The sequence below is a fragment of the Bacillus rossius genome, chromosome 18, assembly GCF_032445375.1.
Source record: "Bacillus rossius redtenbacheri isolate Brsri chromosome 18, Brsri_v3, whole genome shotgun sequence".
Lineage (NCBI taxonomy): Eukaryota > Metazoa > Arthropoda > Insecta > Phasmatodea > Bacillidae > Bacillus > Bacillus rossius.
The window spans coordinates 16,081,783-16,109,374 of record NC_086345.1 but is presented as its reverse complement, the minus strand read 5'-3'; the positions used below and the strand labels follow the sequence as shown (position 1 = coordinate 16,109,374).

The 27,592-nt window shown below is 36.5% G+C and overlaps 1 protein-coding gene across 1 annotated transcript in view; it reads right to left on the bottom strand.

The window, feature by feature from the left end:
* Positions 1 to 17,318, bottom strand: part of LOC134541117 (hemicentin-1) — a 398,582-nt gene extending 381,264 nt beyond the window's left edge. The window contains exon 1 of the mRNA XM_063384293.1: positions 16,370 to 17,318. Coding sequence (XP_063240363.1) covers positions 16,370 to 16,421 — 52 coding nt within the window. The 5' untranslated portion in view covers positions 16,422 to 17,318. The remainder of the gene's footprint in view (positions 1 to 16,369) is intronic.
* Positions 17,319 to 27,592: the final 10,274 nt, after the last annotated feature.

The following is a 27,592-nucleotide window of genomic DNA, read 5'->3' as shown; positions in this document are numbered from 1 at the left end:
CTGGTCAATGTTTTCATTCAGAGTGGTATGCGAAGTGAAAGTCTCTGAATACGTTCTCTGCGCATGCGCGCTGGGCCTCCCTCCCCTATACTCCCCTAACCCGCCCCTCCCAGGCAAGGCTACCGTAACGGTCACTCAGGCATCATCTTATTCTGTATTTATTACAAACTATTTCTTGTCAACTGGTTACCAAAGGAATCTTTTGTAAAAGTACAAAAACCATTTTTGACGTGACGTCTAATAAATCGATGAACGCCGGCTGCACGCACAAAAAAGTGTCCCATTACGCTGTGTTCCGTTACGCTGTCGGCGAGTGCAGTAATAATAGGTTATGTTACAATTGACTAAAAAATTATGGTGATTCATATAATTGATGATAGATATTTGATTACAGTTTATTTATATGAAAACTTGTTCATAATTATATTTAAACTTTATAGCTAAACGCCAGTTTTTAAAATTAATTACAAGTTATCTACACGTGAACTGTTTCGTCGACTTTTTATAAAGTGAAGTGAAAGGTTAATGTGGTTTTCATTGCTTATTACAATAACAATTTCAGCAATAAAGGTTAATTATTCTTGCATTTTAAAAATCTGAATACTGGTATAATTTCAAGTATTTATTCTTTTATTATTAAAATAAAAATGATTCAATTTTATTCATAAAAGTATGCAATCATTTCATCAATGTTTTGTTATAAAGTTGTCACGTTAAACTATCGTCCGTAAACCGACTTTACAGACAACCGAAATGCCACGGACTACTGTAGTAGCCCAGGTGTACGGGTCGTACGACGAGTGTCCTTTTAGCATGTACATCGACCGGCATACGTGACACGCGGGGGCCGGTTCGATACGTTTAACTAACATCGGCTGCATGACACGGTCACTTTTTTTATTATTATTATCATCATGACAGACCGCGTCACGGTTACCTGTGTTCAAAAACCGACGCGGGTCACACGTAATTTTTTTTCCGTCGCGAGCAACACGCGAAGGCCCCGACCACGTCGATCGCCCGACAAGTCCCGAACATTGCCGAACCTGGCCGATCGCTTCGTGAAAACGCCATATTTACTTAGACGTTCAAAAAAAATCCACCCTGCCAGAAAATGACTGCTCGTTACCGAGGTTATATGCTACACGTCTCTAGCGATGGGGGTTTCCACCCCCTCCCCCCTTCCCAGTAAAAACCCGGGAACTCTTATTAATAGGGGCAGTCATTTTTCGCGAATAAATCTGAACACCCATTTGACTGCAACAAGGTACACCCGCACCAGCGGTTTCTTTCCTTCTGATTGACGACCGCCTAGCGAGAGAAGTCGTTGCCTTTTTTTGACTGAAACCACTCAGGACGCGTTTGCTTTCGCACTGAATTGCTCTGATCGGTGTTGTATCAATCGACATGTGCCTGAAAGAAATTCACCCAATCACGAAACACGGACGGTGCTACAGTGTTATAACTAGTCTCGGAATCTTTGCGCGAAATATGCATGGCCCTACTTATTAAACACCGTGTGCATGCCCGGGTAATGCACTCAACCCTCTCTCTCTCTCCAAATTACAACGCGAAGTTTGCAGTTCCGTGATTGAGATACGGCATCTTTGATAAAGGATGGGGGGAGGGGGGGAGGAAGTAAAAAATTTCCAACACTGTCAGAAAGAACTCCCCCCCCCCCCCCCCCCTTCAACAACCATAATTTTTTTTTCTTCGGCCGCTGGGTGGACATGTTCGTCGACGACAACAGAACCACCACCTTAATTTCTTCTACCCACAGTGTTCGCGTCGACAGCAGATCGTCTGTGCGATAGCTAACACGGCAGTCAGTCCCCGTGTCTCGTCGAAGCCGGATATTTGTTTGTTTTTTCTTCTTTCTCTTCTCCCCCTTCTCTCTCTCTCTCCCCCATCTCTCTCTCTCCCCCATCTCTCTCTCCCCCATCTCTCTCTCTCCCCCATCTCTCTCTCTCTCTCCCCCATCTCTCTCTCTCCCCCATCTCTCTCTCCCCAATCTCTCTCCCCCATCTCTCTCTCTCCCCCATCTCTCTCTCCCCCATCTCTCTCTCTCCCCCATCTCTCTCTCCCCCATCTCTCTCTCCCCCATCTCTCTCTCACCCCCATCTCTCTCTCTCTCTCCCATCTCCCCCTCTCTCTCCCATCTCCCCCTCTCTCTCCCCCATCTCCCCCTCCCCCATCTCTCTCCCCCATCTCTCTCTCCCCCATCTCTCTCTCCCACATCTCTCTCTCCCCCATCTCTCTCTCTCCCCCATCTCTCTCTCTCCCCCATCTCTCTCTCTCCCCCATCTCTCTCTCCCCCATCTCTCTCTCTCCCCCATCTCTCTCTCTCCCATCTCTCTCCCCCCCATCTCTCTCTCTCCCCCATCTCTCTCTCTCCCCCATCTCTCTCTCTCCCCCATCTCTCTCTCTCCCATCTCTCTCTCCCACATCTCTCTCTCCCCCATCTCTCTCTCCCCCATCTCTCTCTCTCCCCCATCTCTCTCTCTCTCTCTCTGTAGACCACCGGAACAAGCCCTGAGCGGCGAAACAAGAGAGGCGCTCGTTATAATTTCGGACGTATCGGGCAGGAGAGAGAGAGAGAGAGAGAGAGAGAGAGAGAGAGAGAGAGTGCGTGTGTGTGGCAAATTTATGGCCCACCCTGTACCGGGAGTGTGGCAAACAAAAGCACGTGCGCGCGCACACACACAGTGCTGTACACGGGTCTGTAGAGGAGCAGACGGGAATCCTTCCGTTCACAGACGAGAGAGCCAAAAGCCTGATCGTGCATCTTCGTTTTTTTTTTTTCATTGTAAATAAATATGACGGTGTTCATAAAAGGATACTAATGGTCGATTAGGTTAGGTCAGCTACATTATAAATACTTTAAAACATTGTGGACGGTTGATTTGGTTAGGATAGCTACAATAAAGATACGGGGGGAAAAGCATGAACTTTGGCTTTTGGCTCTCTCGTCTGTGAAAAATAGCTTTCCCGGAGCAGACAGCTGATACTGGACGATTCCATCGTCACGTGTAGGTAGGGTCAGTCCAACTCCAAGCTTCCAGTCATATTTCTCATCTCGTGCATTTAAATTCCCGAAAGAAACGGTTTTAAAATTTAGAAACGTTAAACCTCCTATAACCTAATTTTATTTGAGCCATAGTAATAGTTTGTTTCCTAGAATAACGTGGGGTTGAGTGTGATAACTACCAGTTGGAGTGTTTGGCATACGCATCTACTACCATTTATTTACACTGTAGTGATGTGAGTATCTGAAAAAAAAAATGGTCAGTTTAGATTTCCTTAACAATCATCTTCAAAATTTTTGTCATTCCAAGATCTGCATAAGAGAAACAAAAAGAGAGATTTTGAGGACGTATAGATTTGTATTTGGTGTCACACGTGGGATAAATTTGTTACATGTGAGACAGGAGCTTACGTATAAATTTATTTTCGGAAAAACGGGGGGAAAAAAGGCAAGGGGAAATAAGACCACAAATCATATCTTCGTTGGTGTCATTGTTTTTTTTTATTTTTTAGTTAAAAGATTTTGTTAGTTTCTGGTGTAAGACACTATAGGCCTACACCCCGACGAGATACAATGTCATGTGTTTTCCAGGTTGTGATAAAACATTTTCGTTTTCCCTGAGTTTTCTGTTTCCAAATTATTTTACCTGTCAGGTGACGTCAACGTAGAACTTGCCATCTGGCGGAGGTATACAGAAAGAAGATGCCAAGCAGGGTTTCGATGGAAAAAAAAAATTATTTTTCAGATGAACGGACCGTAAATGTATTGTGAGGATGTCAACGTTTTACTAACATAATATGCGTGTAGCAAAGTTGAACGAAAGGCCTACAGGAACATTGTAACCATTCAACTGTACGGCTTTTTAATTTTTTTTTTCTAGGTTGCTTTGAAGGGTTTTAACATAATGTTAACCATACATGAAAAATATCTTGAAAATGGGTTTCAGGTAAGGGAGGAAGAATTTATTTTAAAGATAAAACCAGGTTCAAAGACAGCGTATTCAAGCATCATGTATGTGGACACTGGCTTTGCACGTGTAGTTAAAGAATATTAACAATAGGTTTTCCACTATAAAGATAATATCTAAATACCTGAAAGGTAAAATGAGAGTGTACCAAGAAACCAATCAATTTGATCTGTTTTCTCCGGTCTGCGTTACAAATACTTATATACCTTACAAACATTTATTAATTTATTTTAAATAAAACAACACAATTGTCAATCTGGAATAACGCAGCTTCATAACTGCGAAAAAAGGTTTTGAATTCGGCCAAGAACTTCTCGATTTTACTTCTTACACACACACACACACTTAAACGCTCTTTTTATAATATTAGTACACATAACATTTTATTTTTGAAACGATTATGTTCGTCTTAGTACCAAACATTTCTGGTTATATCCCCAGTTGGTGGTATCAGGATTTGTCAGGTGACAAAATTACTTATGTAATATTTTTCTTAAATTAAAGAAAAAATCATTATGTGATTGTTTATTTATTACAAAACGTAGACTAAAATCTAGTTTTAAAAGTTTCATTTTAGCTTTTTAACCAAAGATTATATATATGTTTATATATATATATATATAAACTTGTATGACCTACACAGCCTACATCAAAGGAGTAAAGCTAATTAGATGCGGTCTGAATGTAAAAAAAAAAAACACACGCCAGGAATATTTCATCCAACGTAGGTCGGTATTTTTCAAATACAAGCAAAAGTTTTTTTTTAAAAGGGTTTTCTTGTAAAATGTCAAAAAGGGATATATTTCAGTTTGGTAACAAATCTTTTTTTCATGCAGACCAAACTAGCTAGTTGTTTCTCGTATCTCTATCGCTATGTTAATAACCAATACCTGATACAAATGTCTAATTATTTATTTATATATATATATTCGCTGAATAATATTTATTATGTTACTAAACAGCCAACCTCGTTTTCAGCAGTGGGAATTTTAACATTTTCTACCCGACAAATTTGGAAATAATGACTGTAGTAAAAACTAAATAAAATACTTATAACTAGTAAAAACCATTCTCACTTTGGTTCTTTTACTGAACACATTAAATCAAAAAACAAAATAATTTTGAACAAAAATGTAAAATTATCGAAGCTTAAAATATATTTTAGCATTGCTGACTTAAATCTCTTAAGTTTTAATGGTAATAAATGTGTCTCGTACACATGATAACTGGTATTTAAATCCTACTCATTACAGGGAAGAAATTTATGAACGAACGGGCTAAAAATAAATTACATTGTAGGCCTAGTATTGTAATGCCTGGTTGTATATAATGCACGAGATAAAACACAGAGCTGGAAAATTAGATCACCAGTCCCACACGTGACGATTGGTATCATCCTATATCATAATAAAATTGTATGTAGTACGCAAAATTAAAACACTCCAGATTTCACAATGTATCAAAAAATCCAAAATTTGAAGAAATTTTTGTATTAAATGATACTTTCGATGTAACACGTTATCTCTCTCTCTATGGAAAAAAAAGAAGACAACATTTTTTTTATTATGAATTTTTTTTTGTATGCTGGATGCTGGGAACGTCATTATGTGTATATGTACGTACATGTTCCTGCCATCCCATTTCCTCCCCCCCCCCCCCCCCATCCACACCTGCCTTTGCCGAAACTTGATTGTTTTCCAATAAAAATCTTTTTGATACAAATTGTTTTTGTAATTATTTATTCATTGCGTTCATTACGAACGTGGGTGAAACCCTGCAGTGTCCATTAAATGCATAAATAAAAGTCTGAAACATTTTTTAAGCGATCGCGTGCTGTAAAGGCTACGCAATGTACATATTTTAATGACTCTTTCCTATGAACAAAGCGAATTTTTCACATCCCCAGAGGCCTTGAACAGCACAGAGAAAAATATTTCTGTACTTTTACAAAAAAGATTCCTTCAGAAACCAGTTGCCAATAGATTGCAATACTACAATAAATGTATAGTAGTTACTTTGTACAACACATGGCTACGGTTATTTATGCATATATTACCTATATACGTTTTTTCGAAATATTACCGAGTAGGCTACTTCTTACGAAGATTTATATTGTGATATATTTCTCATTCAAGTATAATTTTTTTCTAAACCATGGACAAGTTAATAGAATAGTCAACAATTTGACTTCATTTTGTTGTGCCAAGCTTATTATATGCGCTTATTATATACAGCTATTCTGAGAACGGTTTACAAATAACTTTAACTTTTTTAAGTACTGGACAATAAACACGTATCATAAATTACTGGGCAATAATCCGAACCCAGTATCACTACGAACGCTATTTTGCAGCGATACAGCTGTTTACAAATATATATGTTATTTTACATGAATCTACATCATTTGCTTGCATGTTAGATTTTGATAAATTTACTTAGCGCATTCTTAAGGCACCTCCATTGTGCACTCTAAGAAAAACAGCCTATAGAATACTCTACACGGTCAGAAACACATGGCGTGACACCAACATTACCAATGACGTAAGAAAAACTTCATTCACGAACAAAATATCTGAAAGCCTAATAAAACGTTAAATTACCCCGTGGTGAGTCAATATTCTTACGTAAGTAAAATTAAAAATGATCCGCCCGGTAAGGTATAAACAATAAACTCTCAAGATCTAGTAAAAAAAATTAGCAAGCCAGATGTTTTTATTAACTTAAATGTATTATATCGATTTACAGCTCTCATACAAAGATGATCCCTTATGAGAACCAACTACATCAGCTACAAATAAATAGTTAATTTCGACACTGAAGTACAGGGTGTCGATTAAAGAATTTCCCAGTTTGAATGGTTTATTACGAAAAGTTTATTTTAGACTATGTTTAACAAACAAAACATCAAATTTAAGGTAACCTAACCCAGACTTTATTAAAAATGTTCAATATGTGCACCTTTAGGTTGGATGTGTGCCGTATAACTAGGGACCGGAAAATTTCGCGGGTTCAATGACCTCTAGGATGAACTCCATAGTTCTACGGACACTTGGTCAAATGTCAACCACTCATTGGCTGCTGTCTTGTGAGAAGTCCCGTCGTAGCAGCCTGTGATTCGATAAAGCTTTGGTCAGGTGTTTCTCATTGGCCCAGAGTCATCCAGGTGAGTTGTGAGCCAATAGCGGAGGCGGTACTGAGGTATAACTATTTGTATTTTAGCCTATCGCGAAATGAATTCGCGAATTTTTCCGGTCTCTACGTATAACTTAAGGCCAATTCTTCCCACCCACACTTATGTTAAAACGTCCGGAGTAATGGAAGCAATAATAGCCTCTTCAATCCTGTGTCTCAACTCTGGCAAATCATTAGGTAGTGACGGAACGTAGACACGATCTTTTATAAAGCCCCAAAGGAAAAAAAAGTATAGCGTTACGTCAGGTGAACGTGGAGGCCAGCTAAACAGAGCTCTGCCGTCTCGACCATTACAACCAATCCAACGGTCAGGGACTTTGACGTTCAACCACTCTCGTGCAAAGAGATTCCAATGAGGAGGGGCTCCATCCTGTTGCCAAATATTAATTGGGGAAAGAGCAATATTTCACGCTGCAAGTGAGAAAAAGAACAGTATCCGCGCATGCGCTTATCTGAAAGTTTTGAACTACTCTTTAATTGTGACCTTGAATCAACGGCTACGGTTCATACTATAAAATGTTATAACTGGAACGTTCTTTTATGGACATATTGTATATTCCAAGGTAAATGAGCCATTGTTCCGAGTCGAATCACGTTTCGTCACACTATCACATATCTGTACTACCGACCCAACGTGCAGATTTCTGCCCGAATTCAATAAAGGACAGACAATCTATTGCTTTTTAGGTCCCACTGCTCTCGTAACTTATTAGATAGTATTTTTTTTTTTACTTTTAGTTAGAACTCGTTTAACTCCCAACAACAACGGAAACAAATTAAAACAACATTAGCGTTCCCGGAAAACTTCCTCGTTACATTTCGTTTTGCGTTGAACGACAGTAATATCAAATGAAAAAAACAAACGCTTTGATAAAACTCTTTCATTAAAAAGCACGTGCAAAATAACGAGAGGTGATTAAAAATAATAAAAAAAAGCACTTAGAAAAAGTCTCATCAAAATTATTTCGAGGGGATCAAAATAGGAATTTCTTAATATTAAGTTATTAAAAACTGAGGAGAAATAGAACATACGCGTCATTAAAAAATAAATATCACAAAAACAAATGCCGGCGAGTATTTCAGTGCTCGCTAGAGATGTGTAACATCTAACCTCGGTAACCTGTAAAGTCACGTGTTTTCATGTTGCAAATGCAATTATAATACGAAACTCTGACACGAAATTTAATGTATATTTTCTTTAAAATAATGCCGATGGTGATAAGTATTCGGGAATTGTCTTCTCAACTGAATTTCTGGACGCGAATCACGCATAGTTTCCGCACCCGCCGCTAGAATTCGCTGCCGGAGCAGCTACGTCAACTATCAAATTAATCGGTCTGTTTACAGACCAAAATTTAAAATTACACAATGAACCGGCTCCGGCAAAAGAAAAAGAAAAACTAAACACCGGTTTCGACCTCTTTTTCGACAACGATTTTTATTAAAATACTGCCCACCTTGTTAAATTTAATTACACGTTAATACCATAACGTTCTACCTTGTATTTGTGATTGTTGGTTAGCGTTATCCGGCACAGATTGCAACAATGTGGTTACACATTTGCGTTCCATTAGACTTCCGTTTCTTTTCCAGATTTTAAAGTTAATTCCCTGACGTTTCCTGGACAATTTAAACTTCACTGACTTTATAGAATGTGAACGCCCTGTAACAAACATCATCTTCAATCTATTAATGGTCTTACAAACGTTTGACTGAACCTGTACTTAACATCCCCATCCATGTATCAACATACACAGCAAAAAATATTTCTGTACATACACAAAAGATTCATTTGGAAACCAGATTACCAAGAAAAAGTCTGTAATACTACAAGAAAGTTATTGTAACTTTGTACAATACATGTCTATGGTTATTATTAAATATATAAATACGTTTTTCGAAATATAAGACTGAGAATTTTGACGAAAATTTGCTCAGAATTTTATATTTAAATTGATTTTGCATTGAAGCAAATATTAAAACAAAATTGAAAAAATAATAGAATATTCAAATGTTTGACTTTTATTTTCTTGTATCATGCTTATTATGTGAACAGATGATAATGGAACTCATTTCAAGGAACAGTTTACAAATAATCACTTTAAGTATTGGTGTCACTGAGACAACACAAAGCATAAATACCCGGGTACGAATCCGAACCCAGTACTACTGCGAACACTATTTTGTAGCGATACAATTTTTTTTTTCGTGTTATCGTACAAATTTACAAATATCTGCTCTATTTACAAAAAAAAAGTTCACAATGTAGGTAGGCGGGGCGTTTTAATTCCAGGGGTTGGCTCGCCAAGTGATATAAGACGAAGGTTTCGTGTTTTCTTTCAAGCCCTTCGAAAAAGGGTTGGTCGCTTGGTGGCGAGAAGGAAAAGAAAAGAAGAAGAAGAAAAATCGACAAGGCGACAACGTGCCAAGATAGAAGAAGCCGCCATGAATTTTACAAGGTGCTTGTAGCAGCTGAAGAGGACAGAGTCGGACGTGTGTTGTACGAGATGGAGAAAGAAAGGGAGAAAGGAGAAAGAGAGAGAAAGAAAGATAGAAGGTCGTAACATTCCCGGCAACGTCGTACGACTCCAGACTTCCAATCGCGGAGGAGTGGACGAAGCTTCTTCCAGGTTGCGAGGACTACCTCCCCCCCCCCCCCTTTTTCCAAAAAAAAAAAAAGGTGGACGCAAGAGTCACAGAACAACAAAACCCGACAGAAGCGAAGCGGTGTGGCGGATACGCAACGTGTTCCAGGAAAACCAACAAACGGAATTCCCTTGACGTCTCCCGGTATTTTACAATATTTTTCAATTTACAAAAAAAATGCCTGCTTAGGTACCTGCATAATAACTAGAGACCGGAAAAATTCGCGGATTAATTTCGTGATAGAGTGAAATCCAAAACCGTGTAAATTCTGCTGGTTTTGCTATTGGCTCGCAGTTTAACTTGAGCTCTTTGGGCCAATGAGAGATTATCGACCAAAGAATCATCGAATCACAAGCTACCTATTGGAGACGCCTCACAAGTTAGCACCCAATGAAAACACTTGTTTGCTTGAGAAATGCAGAGGATAATGGAGGCTATCCTAGAGGTAATTAAATCCGCGAAATTTTTCCGGTCTCTAGTAATAACACGATACCTCCCTTGCGTTTGTTTTTCTGTCACCAATATTTTAAACAAGTGAGAAGTGGTTAAAAGGTTACGTGATTGCAATTACAAAAAACTAGGGAAACGTTTTTAACATCCATTAAATTTACACAAAAGTGAATATCTGTTGAAAATATAGCGGACAACAAATGTAAACGTAGTATCATGTTAAAACTTCAGAAATAGCCCTCCAATAATGGCAATGACGAGAAAATGAAAAAGAAGGGAAAATCAACATGGCATGTGGGAACGAGCCCTAAGGACTCTTCAATGTCGTGTCAAAAAATGCTTACACAATGATCTGACAAATAAACCTGGAAACATACTCGCAAGGCAATAACACAGATGGAATTTGGCCTTAGATATTAAAATGAAATACTACTCTAACCCACAGAAAAACTTTGCACGCCAGCATTGCAATGTAACGTACATCAAACCCAAAAAAAGTTTGCATGAAATAGTTCATGGGTTGGCGATACTGGATCAAGGGATAAACTTGGGATACGTAATAAGAAACAATCACCTCTCTGACTTTTCCAAAAAAAAAAAAACATAAGTTGTTATTACATCCAGGTTTTCCCTAAATCTTAAACATTTGATATGATGTACGTTACTTGAATGATTCTAGCACACCGTAATTTTTTTGTACACGGAACAAATATACATGAAAACTATATTTCTACAAAAAAAATAGTTCGCACTAACACTCGGTTCTGATTCTTATCCGTGCATTTAAGCTGAGTGTTGCCCCAGTACCTCCAAAAGTTAATTCAGCTAAGAAAGGACTGTACGAAAATCAGCTCCCAAGGAGGGTTTAGGGTGCGTTAAAGCTCGAAATGTCCCTAATTTGTCAATGCTGACGTGCCGTTTGTGCTTTCTTCGTCTCCGTGGCAACGGCTACTGCAACGTTAATGCCTTCTGCGTCTCCTGGCGTTGCTTTTTTTTTACATTTTAATTCTTTTACTCACTTTCAGATCAGCTACCAAGGCGTGTTGCAGGGGCTTTAAAGATTAAACATTGCTTGTCTTTCAAGTATATGTCATTACAGACTTGACTTGGTGTGCAATTAAGTGTATAGCCCAGGCAGCATTGGGTACTTCAACTAGCGCGGGGTACTCCAGCTAGTTACTATAGAGACCTGCAAAATTCGCGGTTTCTATGGCCTTCAGGATAGACTGCACATACCCCTGTACACTTGGGCAAATAACGCAAGTTCATTGGCTGACGACTTGTAAGTCGTCTCAGCTGGTTTGTCTGTGATTCGATCCTTCTTTTGCTGAGGGTTTATAACTGGTTGAGATTTGTCCAGATGAACAGTAAGCCAATAGCAAAATTATCTAAGAGGTATATGTGTTTGAATTCTAGCCTATCGCCGAAGTGTTTGGCCCAGGAAGCGTTGGGTACTTCAACTAGCGCAGGGTACTCCAGCTAGTTACTAATATAATTAATTGCGAACATTACAAGTTACGCCATACGGAACAACATTATTTGCACCGAAATAGTAATACTTGTTGATAAATGGCGAAGCAAACGATTTGATGGTCGCAAGAGATTCGAACCTCCGGACTAAGCAATACGATAAAATCCCAACCGAAAAAAAATCATAAAAATAGGCCAATGGGAAAAGTTCACGCCCATAAAACTTTTGGAGATAAAAATAAATCACTGAACGATTACATACATTACATATAAATAAGAACCTTAAATGCAATATCACGTGAATGTGAGTCGTAAGTACAGCGATGAAAAAAAAATATCTTGAGAAAAAATTATTACAAAAGTCATTGTAATAAATTATCGTCTTCGCCATTACGATTGGGCATGAGATAATATCAAACTCCGATCTGACATTACCGGCATTACGTACTAATAATATATATTCCCAGAAGCAATAATGGCATGTGGGTCGTGAACTTGCACACTATGCTAAATCGTTCTGCTGTACAAACAAAACACCTTCGAATAAGTAGCTATCAGCAGATAAAATTTAACGTTTTCTGGAAGTGGCAACGTGAATAAATTATGAACGACAGCTTCATCGAAGAAATAAACATTAGTACGGGCGGTAGCCCATAAAAAATTAAGTTGCAAGCTGATTAGGTACTCTTTTACAAATGCTTGTGTTTAATTCCGTTATTTGCGCCAAGCAATCGCAACAAGTCTAGTAGATTTCTATCTAGATATATTCTGGAAATGGCAAATCTGGAAATTCCAGTTATCAGTATTGTTAATACGTGTAGGATGTTATGTTCAGTTTGCGTTGTTATCCGTGTAAAAGTAGTCATTTTCAGAATGTATTGTCTCGCCACGACTAAAGAAAGGTGTGCAGAAATCGCTGACACAACACTTTCCTATCGCAGATTTTACATCAACGTAACCCCACGACGTTACAGAATACAGCGTCAGAATTTTTTTTTTTTTTAACAGTGGTTAGACGGCTGCATTAGTAGTGGCATTACTATTATTCGCGTGTTTATAATTTATATAAGTGTTTGTTTACTCAATTTATCCTTGGAAGATTGAAAAGTCTTCCCACAGAATGAGATTTTTTTTCTCAAATGAATTGTAAATACGTGTCATTTAAATTTGTGGATTTAAAATGTGTACCTGCCTGTAAACACTATCAGCTGTCGAAACTCAAGTATTAAATTTAAAAAAAAAGTCTCTTCCACAATGCACGGAAACTAATCGAAATGCTACTAATACGATTGAAATTCAAGGTTAAGATATATTAGTTTAATTTAAAAAAAAAATATATATATATATACATGTAGGTATATACAACTCGAGATTACAGCACGGGCGGAATTTACATTTATAATAAAAACAAATTAATAATAGAACACTAAACACTATTAAGACAGAACTTTGTTCTTGTAGTTTAAACAATTTTCAACGTACTTACAACATAAACAAAGTACTCGGCTTCTATTGGTCGCACGGAGCAACGTAAAACGGAAGAGCTAAGCATTGCCGAACTAATCCGTACGGGGTACGTCTCCATCTGCGTGCCATTGTAGAAACTCTGTACCGTTGACATCCGTCTACGTTTACGCGCTCCGTCTCCGTTTCCGTGTCACCGTTAGAACGGGCCTGACACTTCAGTGTTTCCGACACCCCCTTTCCACAGAAACCAAATCACGCACGCATTACCATCGCAAACTTCAGTCGGCGCGGAGATCGAAGCGAACATGAATGTTTTAATTATAATTCCCGACACCGCCGACAGACTATAAACCACACGAATTTACAGAGACTTTTCATGTGTACTCAAGTTGCCTCAGCCACCATAGAATAGACTTAAAACACTGCTGATAAACGTAACGACTTTTAATACAGCTGTAAAATATGATATTCTTTTACAGTTTGAAATTGAAATGCGTTGACTACATTATCTCGTTTTTTTTTAATCAAATTTTTTTCCTGCGCATAGTTTATTAAATGACAACTAAATTAATATTGTTATAGACTTGACATTTACGTGCGTAGTAATTTTTTTTCCCCGTACATATGTATAGCATCCTGCAATTTCTACAACGTTTCATGTTTTAGTGTTAACTAATTTTCCAAAGTAAAAGTATATTTTAAACAGTACTTTAACGGCGCCGTGCTGTTAATAAGAGAGAGTTTTGGTGAGCCAAAATTTTTGGGGTAAATTTTTATGAGTTAAAAAAGTATCCACTTGGTATGTAGCCAATACGAATACCTATGTATTTGCCTTTGTACACTGAAATAAAGATATAAAAATGTACCTTCAAAATGTATCCTGCTCGTGCATTATTAGCATATGCGATCGACAACATTTTACACAGCATTAAAAGCGCTTACATGAAACAAAACAATGGCTACAATGGACGCACACTTAATCCTACCCATTCCTTTGTTCATTTTGGGTGTTACAGCTTGCGAGAAATTTATACCGCTGAAGTCGGTAGTTTGTTATAATATTAAAAAAATCATATTTTTAAATTAAGGTTTCATTACAACAGAAATTTTGAAATCAAGTGAGAAAATAATTTTTATTCTCTTTCATCGCGTAGCCATAATTTTTTTAGAAATGTGCGAACGTAAGTAAAAAACAAAATAAAATAACAGCCTACTTGACAGAATATAGTCGACACAATAAATAAAGTTCTCAGATGACAACGCAGTATGACGTTCAGAGCTTCCGATTGGCCGAAAACGATACATGATTTTTATTAAGGACGAAAATATTTAAGCAAAGGTTAATTAAACTATGATACCAAAACACAATTTATTACTATGGTCGGGTTTATAAACGAAGCAAGGAACTCATCTCATACGGACACAATACGTAACTAAAACAAAATCTCGGTGCTTTTTAAAAGCATTGCAAGGGTATGCAAGACATTACAAATAACACAACAAGTAGAAAACCAATTTCATCTCCCAACTTCTTTTGACAGTAAATATTTTTCAAGAAAATGTATAATATGGTATGGCTTAATTACCCTGACTTTTCCAAAATAAAATAATTTTCCAATTTTTCTCCTCAGTATTCCATATTTATCGACATTCCGTAAATTGATCAACAGGAATTAAAATGAAAACCACGTCCAGTACGGAATTAAACCTTATAGTTATAAAACAAACAAAAATAATCAACGCCCAAAGCCTCCTAACCACGTGAACATTATTTCCAATAAATGTATTTCAATAACTCTACCAGTGTTTCAAAAGTTTTTAAAAATACAAAGAATTTTAATACCAAAAACATTCATACACATTTTCCTTAGAAAAATGATAATAATAATAGTGTCATGAAGTAGTCAGATTTAATTTCAAAAATTTGATTTCTGTAATTCATTGACCATCCTAAATGTAATAAAAAAATTATAAACCTAATTACGTAAAAAATACTTAGATATATGAATAGGAGATAGCCTATAATTTTTAGTTTCATGAAAATAACGATACCTACTTAAAAAGGTCTCGAAGTACATCATTTCATTCGATAACCTTGCAAGTACTTCATTGCCATGAAATGACGTTAAAACCCGAGGTACAAATTCATGAGTCATCATGCGATGCGTCCAAACGCCAGCAGCCGCATTGTAATATTTTTTTTTTCTCAATTTAAAATTGGTGCGATAAATTATCGCTGACGACCGGCAATAAATAACAAATGCCATTTATTCTCGTGTGATAATTAAAAAAATATATATTTACCAGTATAGCACTGCACTGCAGGACTTCATAAACTCACGTGACATCACTATTGATTTGGACAATAACGCGCCGAGTTTGGGGGGAAAAGTTAAAACAATCGGCCGGGTTTCATAAACCACGCAAGAAACGCAACGCAACACGCAAAAAACGCAACGAAATCATTTCCCCAACTTAACTTCTTGCGTTTCCGCTTGCGTATTCCCCTTCCATATAATAAAGAGAAATAATCAGAAAACCTTTAAAAAATACCAGAAGCTTTTGAATTTTTATTACATTCATACGTTTCACTTGTTAAACGTCAGAGACGTAACTATACTAGTTTCCACCTGGGGGCAGAAGTTATCTTGCCCCCCCCCCCCCCCCCTTTTTTTCTCTATACTTTTTTATTTTCAAAACCAACCAAACCCTTTCCCAACACCTCATATCGCCACCAAATACTTATTCCACAATACCAAATATGCTTTATTCAACTTCAGTTACGTCCCTGTTAAATGTTTGCCAAGTGAAATAATTGGCAATTTCACACGTTTCCATCACTAACATGAATTATATCAAAAAGAAGCCCAAAAAGAAGAATTTTGCTTTCTACAGTTTTACAGTTTGAAATTGTAAGGTTGTTAACGTATTGCGTACTTTATAAAAGACAGTACTTTCTTGCGTTATTTGTATGGTTGCGTCCTAACGTGGTTTTACGAACCCGGTTTCGGTGCGTCGCATGCGTCAAAGCTCCTGATTGGTTGAAGCTCGACGCAACGCAACGCACCCCCATTGTTGCGAAACGCGCTTTTAAAAGATCAGGAAGAAAAAAAAAAGACAACGGACGTTTGAGTGAAACTTCGTGTACTCACCGGATAGCGATGCCAGGATGAGCAATACGCATGCACCTGGTAACAACTCCATTGTCCTTGGTTTTCTTCAAGATGAGAAGGAAGAAAAAAAAACCTCCGCCGCCTGCTGACGAGAACACCTGGTCACAACGTACGGGGGATTATTTTCTTGTAGTGTTCCGCATGTGCGGCGTGTGTGGAATATAAAAAAAAAATAATAAATCCAATTTGTGCACTCGGCTCCAAGTCAACAAAAACTCTAGTTTCTCTACAGAAACGAAAGGAAGCCTTTTTAAGTCGGCATCACGGAAGCCGTTGGAGAACGTCACACACACACACACACACGCGACAAAAAAAAACACACTCTCTCTCACATCGGCAGAGAGAGAACACTTCGAAAAGTTATATTTATCAGCGTTAATTTTTTTTTAAGTCACATACATTTCGCTGTAATCAACAAAGAAACAAAAAATATAAAAATATCTCCACTCTAAATACGTCTTACATCACTTCAGATCCTTTTAAATAAATAAAAAATAACACTTTGTCAGCTGTACGGTTTCTTAAAAATGTCGCACTTTCAAGCCGTCCAGATGTTTTGTCACTTAAAAAAAAAAGTTGTAAAACTTTTTTTTTCCTTCTTGTTTTTAATTAAATATTCACTCGCCACAAACGTACTATGCACTAGTCACAGGCCCATTCCTGGCGTACGAAGTTCCAGACGGACGCATCACGGCAACAGATGTCGCGGAAAATCCGTTAAAAAAAAAAAGGGTGATGACGCGCAAGAACTGAAGTTTGCGTTGGTGAAAATCGACAAGACGTTTAACTGCAGAAGAAAACGAAAAACGTTTTTTCTCCGTTGAAAGTGCGTGCTTGAAAGGTTTTCTTATTTTTCTTAAAAAATAAAAAAACTTCCAGCGACAACGTTCACAAACGGCACAGCCTCGTCAGTACGACCATCACTCCCGCAGCGCGCGACTCGAATGAGCAACTTTCTTCCGCCGACAGTTTGAACTTCCACTTCCCCTACTGCGCCGCCGCCCCTCTTTTTCACCCCTACCCCCACCCCTCCCATCCTGCGGCGGAGCACGCGCGGCCCGGCAGCGGACAGTCGCGTTGGAGGGGGAAGCGGCGCATGCGCGGGTGTGGAGTAGAGGAGTAGTGGAGGGGGGCAGAGACCCCACGGCGCGCCAAAATCTCCGTCTCCCGGCCCTTTTCTCCGGTTGATTTACCGCGACGTGCGGTCCGCCTTTACCCGGCAGCTGTTCGGGGCGCGTGCGGACAGAAACCTAGAGCGCCGTACCAGCCGTTGGAACCCCCCCCCCCCCCTCCTCATCCCTTACCACCCCCTCCCTCCTCATCTACCCCCCCCCCCAACCACGGAAACAAAACTCGCTCCTTATATTACAGAGGAGAACCCCAGCTGATTTCTACGTCATCGAACAAAAGCGCCTCTTCTCTTCAGCTGCCCGAACGTCATCCAGCAAAAAAATCTCGCGTTTTTTGTGGAACGTGTGAGATGTTCTCATCAGCCACCCGACGAAATCAAATTCACGATTATACATAACGTAACAAACATCCGATAGCCTTCAAAGCCCTGATTCCCATCACAGCCTTTATCCCAACAGTTTTTAAGTAATTTTTTTTTTGTTCAAGTACGAAACATTGTAAATTCTAAGTACTTTCTTTACGGGTAGGAAATATATTTCTGACTCGACTTTTTTTTTCTAAACAAACAAAACACGGTATCACGGACGTTTGACAATATTAGAGAACGGAAAAAAATTCACGGTTTCGTTTCGCGAAAGGTTAAAAATTCAAATAGTTGTACCTTAGTGCTGCTTTCACTATTGACTAATTGGGATGAATCTGGGGCCATTGAGAAAGCACTCGACCATTTCTGTATCGAAACACAGGCTACTTATTTGGCGCGTCTCACTAGACAGCAGCCAATGAGTGGGTGACGTTTTGTTAGAGTTAACGTACAACTGTGGAGTATATCCTGGAAGCCATTATACCAGCAAATATATATATATATATATATATATATATATATATATATATATATTTAATTCGTATAAATAATGCTACAACTGCGTTTTACACTGGCCAATTTAAGAGCCGTACATGATTCTTCCAGCGGACCGGGTCATTAAGGACGGTATTCCAAGATGTTCAGGCAAGGCAGCGAATAAGCACTGCCTTGTTGGGATACGACCGTAACCTAACTCGCGGGCCGTATTCCAGAACGTTGTCCGAAACCGAATTCCCAGTTTGGGGAACAGATCGGCAAACTGTTTTAATAAACGGTGCCCTGCGAGAGGCTAAAAACTTGTTCCGACGCATTCTAGCGGACGTTTCGCAGCCATGGATACAATTGTTACGGCAAAAGTACTAGAGTTAGCAGCGCCATCGCGAAAATAAAAAGATAACTGCCTTTCTAATTTTCTTAAGTACTTTCTAAGTTGTGATTATTTCTTGTTTTGACAATTAAAATGTACTAAATGTATTCCAGGATAGTTACTATATCAAAAACATTCATTTGGCACACCCAACACGCTTGATACTTCCTCCGTTGTCCAAAAAAAAAACTATATACGAGTTAATGGTGCCAGACGCGGGTCTACCATCTGGAAGAAATTACCGAAAAAAGTGAGCTTTGCGCATGCGTGGAATTTGGGCAGCAGATCGGCAACGGATAGGACACCAAAAATCCGTTTCCTAAAAATGAGGCACTGACCCGTGTCCTATCGTGCAATAGGAATAAAGTTTGTGTACAGGTGTAGCATTTTCAACACCTAAACCCTTGCTTTTGTGTCTGGGAATACCGGTTAAGATACGGTATTACTACAGCAAACATTTTTTGCGGGTTCATTTCAATCAAGGCTTGACTCAACTTGACTACGCATAATCGAACGGGTTATAAAACGCTCATTGGTTTATGACAAGGTCCTTTTTTTTTTTAGCGGGATACACATGATGGGGTAACCACAATCTCCTTTTTGACAATTGACTAAAGGCCGGTTTACACTACGCGAACTGCTGACATGACAGTAGACAGCTACTGCACATGGTAAGTAAATTATTAATTGTTTAAAAATTCTACCCTTCATTTTTTTCAACCCCTTGCAGGAATGCTTCGTCTAATCAAAAATTGTTTCAGTCAAAAATTTTAGATTAAAATTTTCAAATCAATACAAAATCCGCACGAATTGGATGTTGTTCCTATGAATAGAGTTATGATTTCTTTATCCTGTAACACTAATTTATTTTTAGCCTTGCAGTTATGGTTATTCAGACAAAATATTTTGGTATTATTCCTACAAGTTATAATACGTTGAAAAGGATTTGATATTTCACATTTTAAGGGAGTTACAGTGATTTTTCTTATGTTTTTTTTTAATCTTCCCTATTTTTAACCCTTTGGTCGCATACTGTCCATTAACAAATTCGACCGAGATTTTCAACTAATAGATTTTATGCATCAGTTTGGAAGTGATTTGTAAAAAAAATTGCTGCAGTTATCGCGTCCATGAAAATTATATATATATATGAAATTTATATATATATATATATGAAATTTATATATATATATGAAATTTATATATATATATATATATATATATATATATATGCGCGTATGTATAAACTTTTGAGTTCACGATGTTTTTTTGGGTCTAAGTTTTTGTGCTAAACTTGACAGCTCCACATTCTCTTGTCTCACTTGTCAGATTTAGTTGAAGGAACATAGAAAAAAAAATGCTCTAAATGAATGCGCATTGTAAGAAGTTGTGTCTGGGCATAATTGATTTACTATTTAGCATAAATATGATATTACGAGTGATAATAATAGCTGAATATTATTAATTACTAAAACTGACAAGTGAGACAACTGAATGTGCAGATGTCAAGTTTTGTACAAGCTCGGCGGCTTATTGGCGGCTGGTATACCTATGGGGAGTTTAAGCCTCTTTAAGGACATTTCAAGCCACCGGAATTCTTGAGGAATAAAACGAAAAAAATTCCCCTTTGAAAAGGGAATTCGCCTCTCGGATTAGGGAAATTCTGAGTAATTTTTTTAGGTTTTTTTAAAATTCATTTTTGAGGAATTGTGTGGAATTTTTGACACGAAGATGGCCGCCGTGACGTCACAATCCAGGATGGCGGACGCCAATCCACAATCCACAACCATGAACAACCCGTCTGAACCCTCAAATATGCATATCACACATTCATCACGCTCGGTATTATTTTAAAGAAATTTTACGTTAAATTTCGTATTCTGGTTTCGTATTTTTAAGTGTATCTGCAACACAATAACGAACACGAATTTGCTCGTTACCTAGGTTAGATGTTACACATCACTGCCGACCACTGAAAGACTCGAATTTTTCTTTTTGACGCGATAACGTCTTGTAAATCGATGAACGCCGGCTGCACGCACGAAAAAGCATGACTCATTGTAACGTTCCGCCTGAGCCGAGCGTGCAAGAACCGGCCAACCACCGTGCGAGAAAATCTTCTATAGCATCAAACAGTTTAAGGCGGGCTTTATAAAAGCAGCAATTTAAAAAAATTTGATTTATTTGTCCTATTTCGTCATTTCAAATTAACAATTTATTGACATTGATTTGATTTCAGTTTATTTCTATAACTAATTGTTCGTGATTATATTTAAACAAATTATTTAAATTAAATTTGCAAAAAAACTGTAAATAATATTTGAAAATTAAAAAAAGTGTGCAATTTTTCATCAATGTTTACTTATGACGTTATCACGTGAAATTATCGTCCGTAAACCGACTTTACAGACAACCCCCCCCCCCTCCCTTTTTTAAAAAATATTTTGAGATCAACGAGAATCCCATAGCATCGCGACGACAAATTCTGAAAGAAAAACAAAAAAAGTACTTTAACGGGTGTGGCTTTGTCACGAGTGCAAAGAGAGGGAGAAGGGTAGGGGGTGTATGAAGAGCGAGATAGAGGCCATTCCAGTAGAGTAGAAGAGAAAAGAGCGCTTGGTGCCTTGGGGGGGGGGGGGGGGGGGGGTTGTGGAGGGGGAATTATCTCACGTGGTTTGCATGCAATCCAGTACCAGTAGCGACCACCGACCAAACCTACCATCCGTTCCTTTTTTCCCCCCTCACCCCCGCGCACAGACTGCACGAGGCGTTAGACAAACAGAATCTTCCTCCGGCGTGCGGAAGCGAACATTTGCAATTTTCGTTTTAATGGACTCGAGCAGGAGTGAAAAAAAAAAAAAAAAAAAAAAAAAAAAAAGATGGGGGGGAAAAATTAAAAAGAAAAAAAAAGTGTTTCCATGCACTGTTTGAGAGATACGCGGAAGAGAAAAATGGTGAAAAACCGTGAAAGTAGGATAACAAAAAAAAAAATATATTCTGCTTTTTGAAATGCTAATATGAAACTTTGGTAAAGTAAACGAACGGAATACTTTTATCAAAAAAATGTCCCTAGCATCGGTAACTGTTTAGTTAGGCACTCTCAAAAAAAAAACTCTACTTCGGAAGCCAGTTGCCAAGAAATAGTTTGTAATACTACAAGAGAGAAATATACTTATTGTAACTCCCTTAATATGGAAAGTATCACAGCCATTTGAAAGGTATTATATCTTGTAGTAGTAATACCAAAATCTTTTGTCTGAATAAGTTTTTTATACGACCAACCAACGACTAAGCAGGGGGTTGTCTGAGCTATCTTCTTGCCAACATAACCAAAACCAACTCAAGTGGTACCAACCGGACAGATCGAGAGCTTAGAAAGAAGAAGAATAAAAGTGTAAGCCTCGTCTAATCTATAGTACATTGTTTGGATTGTAATACAGAACAGTGAAGAATACGCTCGAAGGATATTAGTACAAGATCCCACTGTTTCCTGTTTTAATAATAAATATTATAATTCGGAAATCCTGCAAAATTTTAATAAATATTTAACTGAGCTGCGTACTCGTTTAAAATGCATGACAACAACAAACAATTTAAGGCACTTATTTTGGGGCACTATATTTACTGCGCTCTGGTGAGTACTTAAGAAATCAGAAGTATTGAACATTGCATATGTAGACAGGATAGTTTCCCGTGCGACAATGTGACGTTATTCTAATTATTATGTCACGAACCACCCACAGGTTAGGATTGTTGTAGAAGAGACCTTCTGCGGTTATATATTTCGTCATTTTTTGAAGTCATGGGAAGTAAAACAATTTTCATATAACTAGAACAGAAGACATATCACAAAATATTTGATGCGATATAAATGGCTGGACATGGAAAATATGTAAGTAAGGCGACTGATCCAATCAACTAGGCACAGGTCACAAAACATTTCAAATAAGAAGACAAAATACCTATTCAATAAACTATTATTTGCAACTGGCACACAACGTTGATACTGGCACCATAATGGTCATTTAAAGAAGCACAAAACAAATTAAGAACTCTAACGCATACAAGTACTTTTTTAAAAATTGTTTACTTGATAAGGCAGAAAACTGTGGAATGACTTTAGCTCCAAACGAATGTATGGAAATAAAAAATGTAAATAAAATTAGGTTTAAATGTAATTAAGTAATTATTAAATGTATAAATATTTTGCTGTGGTCTGTATTCATATTTAGTCTCTAAATTTTCCAACGGGAAAGGATGCGGTTTGAAATCATAGTTTAAATAACCTTACTTTTTTTTTTGATGAATTTCTAAGTAAACTGCTGAACTGATGATAAATAAGCTCTCGACACTTCAAAAGATACATATTATTATGTGGCCAGCTAGTAAATAAAACAATGATGGTAGTATAAGTTTTTCAATTAATTATAAACGATATAAAAGGAGATAGAGTACTTAATCCCTCCTACTTCCATTCCCTGTCTGTTAGCCTGTGTGTTTTATGTACATGTGTTACCATTTAATGCAAAAATACTGCCTGCTATTATTCGAAATACATTCTAATTATTTTTAATATGGTAGCATCTGTTAAACTCACTGACATAACTCCTTGAAAATATTTTATCATTTATGAATTTTTAAAATTAAATGTTGGAGGAATTTTTAGATCAACTCAAAATTACGTAAATATAAACTGCAACCATGTAACCAAATTAAATAACTTCTATGGTGTTTTGAGTTTTTACCTGACATGACGAAATTAAAAGAAAAATATCGTGTTTTTTTTTATTTTTTTTTTTAGTAAACAATGACTTTCAAAACTTCCATTACTCTCTTTTGGTCAGGTGTGTGGTACTAAACAATTTTTGAACTTCCTTTCTATGGAATATATTTTTTTAAGAAGTTTCCCTGCAAATGAATTGTTCGTTAGATATTAGATTTAAAATTTAAGTGATAGAATACTAGAGAAAAAAATCCGTGGGATACATTTTAAAATTCCTTACTCAGAGAAATAAAATCAGTTAGCAAATCAGAATATGATATAATAATTAACATATTACAGGTACATACGGCATCTAGTTGTCAAAACTCTGCTAAGTTTGTTATGTCTTTCAGAAACAGGGAAACACTGCGGGGGATATTAAACCAACTTACAAGATAAATCGACGTACCTGGAGAAAGTCGATACTGAGACGATAAAAAAGTTAGAAAAGAGACACTCCTGGTCTTCAAAGCGTAAAAGCGGAGATACTAAAGTAAAGATAAACTTTTCCAAAAGATAACAAACATTCTAAATTATTGCCAAAAATGACAACTTAAAACCCACCGGAGTAATAAAACATATCCCTTAAAAAGTACACGCATAAAAAGCAGCCCAGAACCGAACATAAAAAGAAATTTTTTAAAAGCAAAAAAAAAAAAAGCAGATTCACTTCTGAATAGGCACATTGTAAACCTTATTGAATACTATTAATTTAAAAAAAAACCTATGCCAACACTAAATATTTGACACACAACAATCTATATACAGCTTAATGCAAATAACAATTTTTCTACCTTTACAAACGCTTCCATTGCAAAATCAGATGCCAAGAAATAGTTTTTTTGTAATAACACAAAAAAATATTGCCAATTTTTACAACACATTGTTATAGTTATTTTTGCATACATGAGAAAAATGTTTTAGGAAACAGTTATGGATATTTTTGTCGTGTTTGTGAAAACTGGCCAAAATTTTAAATTATAATTAAAGTTTTATTCAAGTATAAAATTTTAAACCATAAAAAAAATATAATTGGACCTATTTTTGTTTTTCATATAATTATTAGTTTGCACAGTAAACAACTGGAAAGCAATTTAGGAAACGATTTACAAATAAGTTTAACTTATTTTGGTACTGGGACAAAACAAATCATAAATCCTGGGGAAAGAATCCGATTCCAGTACTACTGCGAACTTTTTTTTTTGCAGCGATACATTTGCTTTCATGTTTGTGTAGAAATTTACAGATATCTACAACTTGACATTAATATTTCAGTTCCATTTACAAGGGGAAAAAAAATACAGTGTGTTCCTATTCGCGTTACGATTTTGTCGCTAAACAATATGCCGTAAAAACAATGATAAAAAATTTTGATTCATACACTCAACCCTGATATATATTCGGGGGCATTCGTGGCGGTCAACGTCAAATGGTAATTCAAATTGAATGCACGAACAAAACTATTTGAATGTTTAGATACTAAATTTCGTTTGTAATATTTCGAAGATTTGAGTTACAAATTTTATGAACCTTAAAAAATTATCTACACTCTAGTTACACTTCAATATGCGTAAAAATAGTTCCTTTTTTTTTTGTATTGATGACTGAAGCGATTTTAACAAAAAAATAATTGCTGTAAACCACTTCACTGGTCTGGATCAACTATTCGTAAAATACTAAAACATTTTAAAAGGTCAATTATTTATGACTACAAACAAAATGTGCCAGTGCCTTAGGTGTTTACTTCTTAGTAAAAAAATTGAATCAAGATAACAACTACCTATTCCTGACCATTCATGGCATACGTGGTGTGAATTTGTGTCCCGTTACGCACATTGTCCAGTTACGCTGTGTCCCGTTGCGCTCAATGTACGTTTGCGCCGCATCTATCTCTCTTCCAATCGATTGGAACAACCATCGATTTGACTTTTTCGAGGCACATTAAACTTGAAACAATCCCATTCGTTTCCTACTTTTCCTATCATCGTCATATCCTTAACAGAATAACACAGATTGGAAGAAGTTAAATAGCAAACATGTATAAGTGTTATAGTTAAAATAATCTGTTCGTTAAAGTAATAAACATATTTGAATTAATGAGTGCAAATAAATGTAAAATTATCAAATTAAATTGTAGATTTAATTTCACTCCTTCTTTGTATCCATACAAAATAGTGATAATTCAATAAAAAATTATTCAATTTTATTCATGAAAGTATGCAATCATTTATTTCATCAATGTTTTGTTATGACGTTGTCACGTTAAACTATCGTCCGTAAACCGACTTTACAGACAACCAATTTTTTTTTGACAAGTTTTATGGCTCTTGAGTTTTCTTTTAAAATATTTGGTATTCAGGTCGAGTTCTAAAATATGTTGGATGTTGAATGCAATCGTGCCCAGCGAAAACGGATATGACGTCCGTTTCCATAACAAAGAATATTTAAATTGGTGAAGAACACACCGGTGATTCAGAAGTTTATAAACTTGATACAACTAAAATAATGTTAATATTAATGTCTTATGTAAAGTATTTTTCTGTTAAAAATTGTATTTATGTTACTATAAATTAAAAAAATCACTGAAAATATTTTTTTATCATGTAACGAACATTATTGTGACTTAAATTAACACTTATTAAAAAAACGCACAGAAACAAAAGTTAAAAAAAAATCCAGCACTGCGATGTATTATTTAATTTAAAAATGAGATAAAAATTGAAAAAAGTTAGAAAAATGTAGCTCAAAAAAACATTGATTGTGTGACATTATTGAAAACAAATTTTGATGTTATGTGTCTAAATTTATTTGATGGATATAGTTAGAAGCCATTTTCCGTCCAAAACTCCTACTCCAATTCTATTGTCTGATACGGTCGGTAACACATGATTGACAGTGTGGCAGGGGCTTAAATAACCGTGTTTTATTTTACAAGCGCCTTTGTATCTTCTTTGTACCCTAGTCATTCCTCCAGTAACGACGTCTGCATATAAATTACGCAAAGGCTTCTCACACTCAGCATGCTGACTCCATAAGAAATGTTCCAGCGCAGAGTATTATTTTTTTTCCGAATGACTTTGCGTCTCCAAAGGAATCTCAAGAGGCATTCATTAAATTTATTTCTTATTACGTCTCGATTACTGACAAAATAAAACTTTATGAAGTAACACAACGTTGATTTTTTTTTGTAATGAAACATAAGTATTTAATGTAAAATTAAATATATTTGTAAATTTGTAGATTTACACGCGAAAACAACTGTATCACTTCAAAATTGTGTTCGCAGTAATACTGGGTTCGTATTCTTAACCGAGCATTTATGCTTTGTGTTGTCCCAGTACCTCCAATAGTTAGAAGTTATTTGTAAACCTTTCCATGAATAACTTTCCATTATTAAATGCGCACATTAATATGCGTAATACCAAATAAAGTCATATTATTGACTATTGATTATTTCTTCTATGGTTATAAAAAATTATCCTCCAATGAAACATCAATTAAATTATAAAACTATGGGCAGATTTTTGTAGGAATGACTTAGTATTATCTCGAAAAACGTATTTATATGTTCAAAAACAACCATAGACATGCATTGTACAAAGCTAGAAATTTTTTTTAGTGTAGTATAAGGGACTATTTCTTGGCAATTGGTTTCCAAAGAAATCATTTGTAAAAGTACGGACTTTTTTTTTCTGTGCAGAAAGGGAAATAGGGTCATAACATCGGGTACATTAAATTTGAACAAGTCCTTTAAAATCAGTGGAAAATTAATAATAATTGAAGATTCTGTTAACAACCTCTTGTTGATCGGAAAACTGGTGGAATCCTCGTTTAATTTAATTGGCATGTATCTATTTTGTACTCACACTTCAAAGCCGAGAATTGTAGGTTTTTTTTTTTTAATTTTCAAAATTTTTAAATCTAAGATGGCGTCCCAAATGATGTATCCGTACTCATTCCTACTCATACTCCTATTATTATTTTTTTACCATCCAATATGTGTGGAATACATTGTGGTAGCATAAAGTATTTTCTAGAATTCAAAATGGCGGGCTATGGAATTTTCTAAGATTAAAT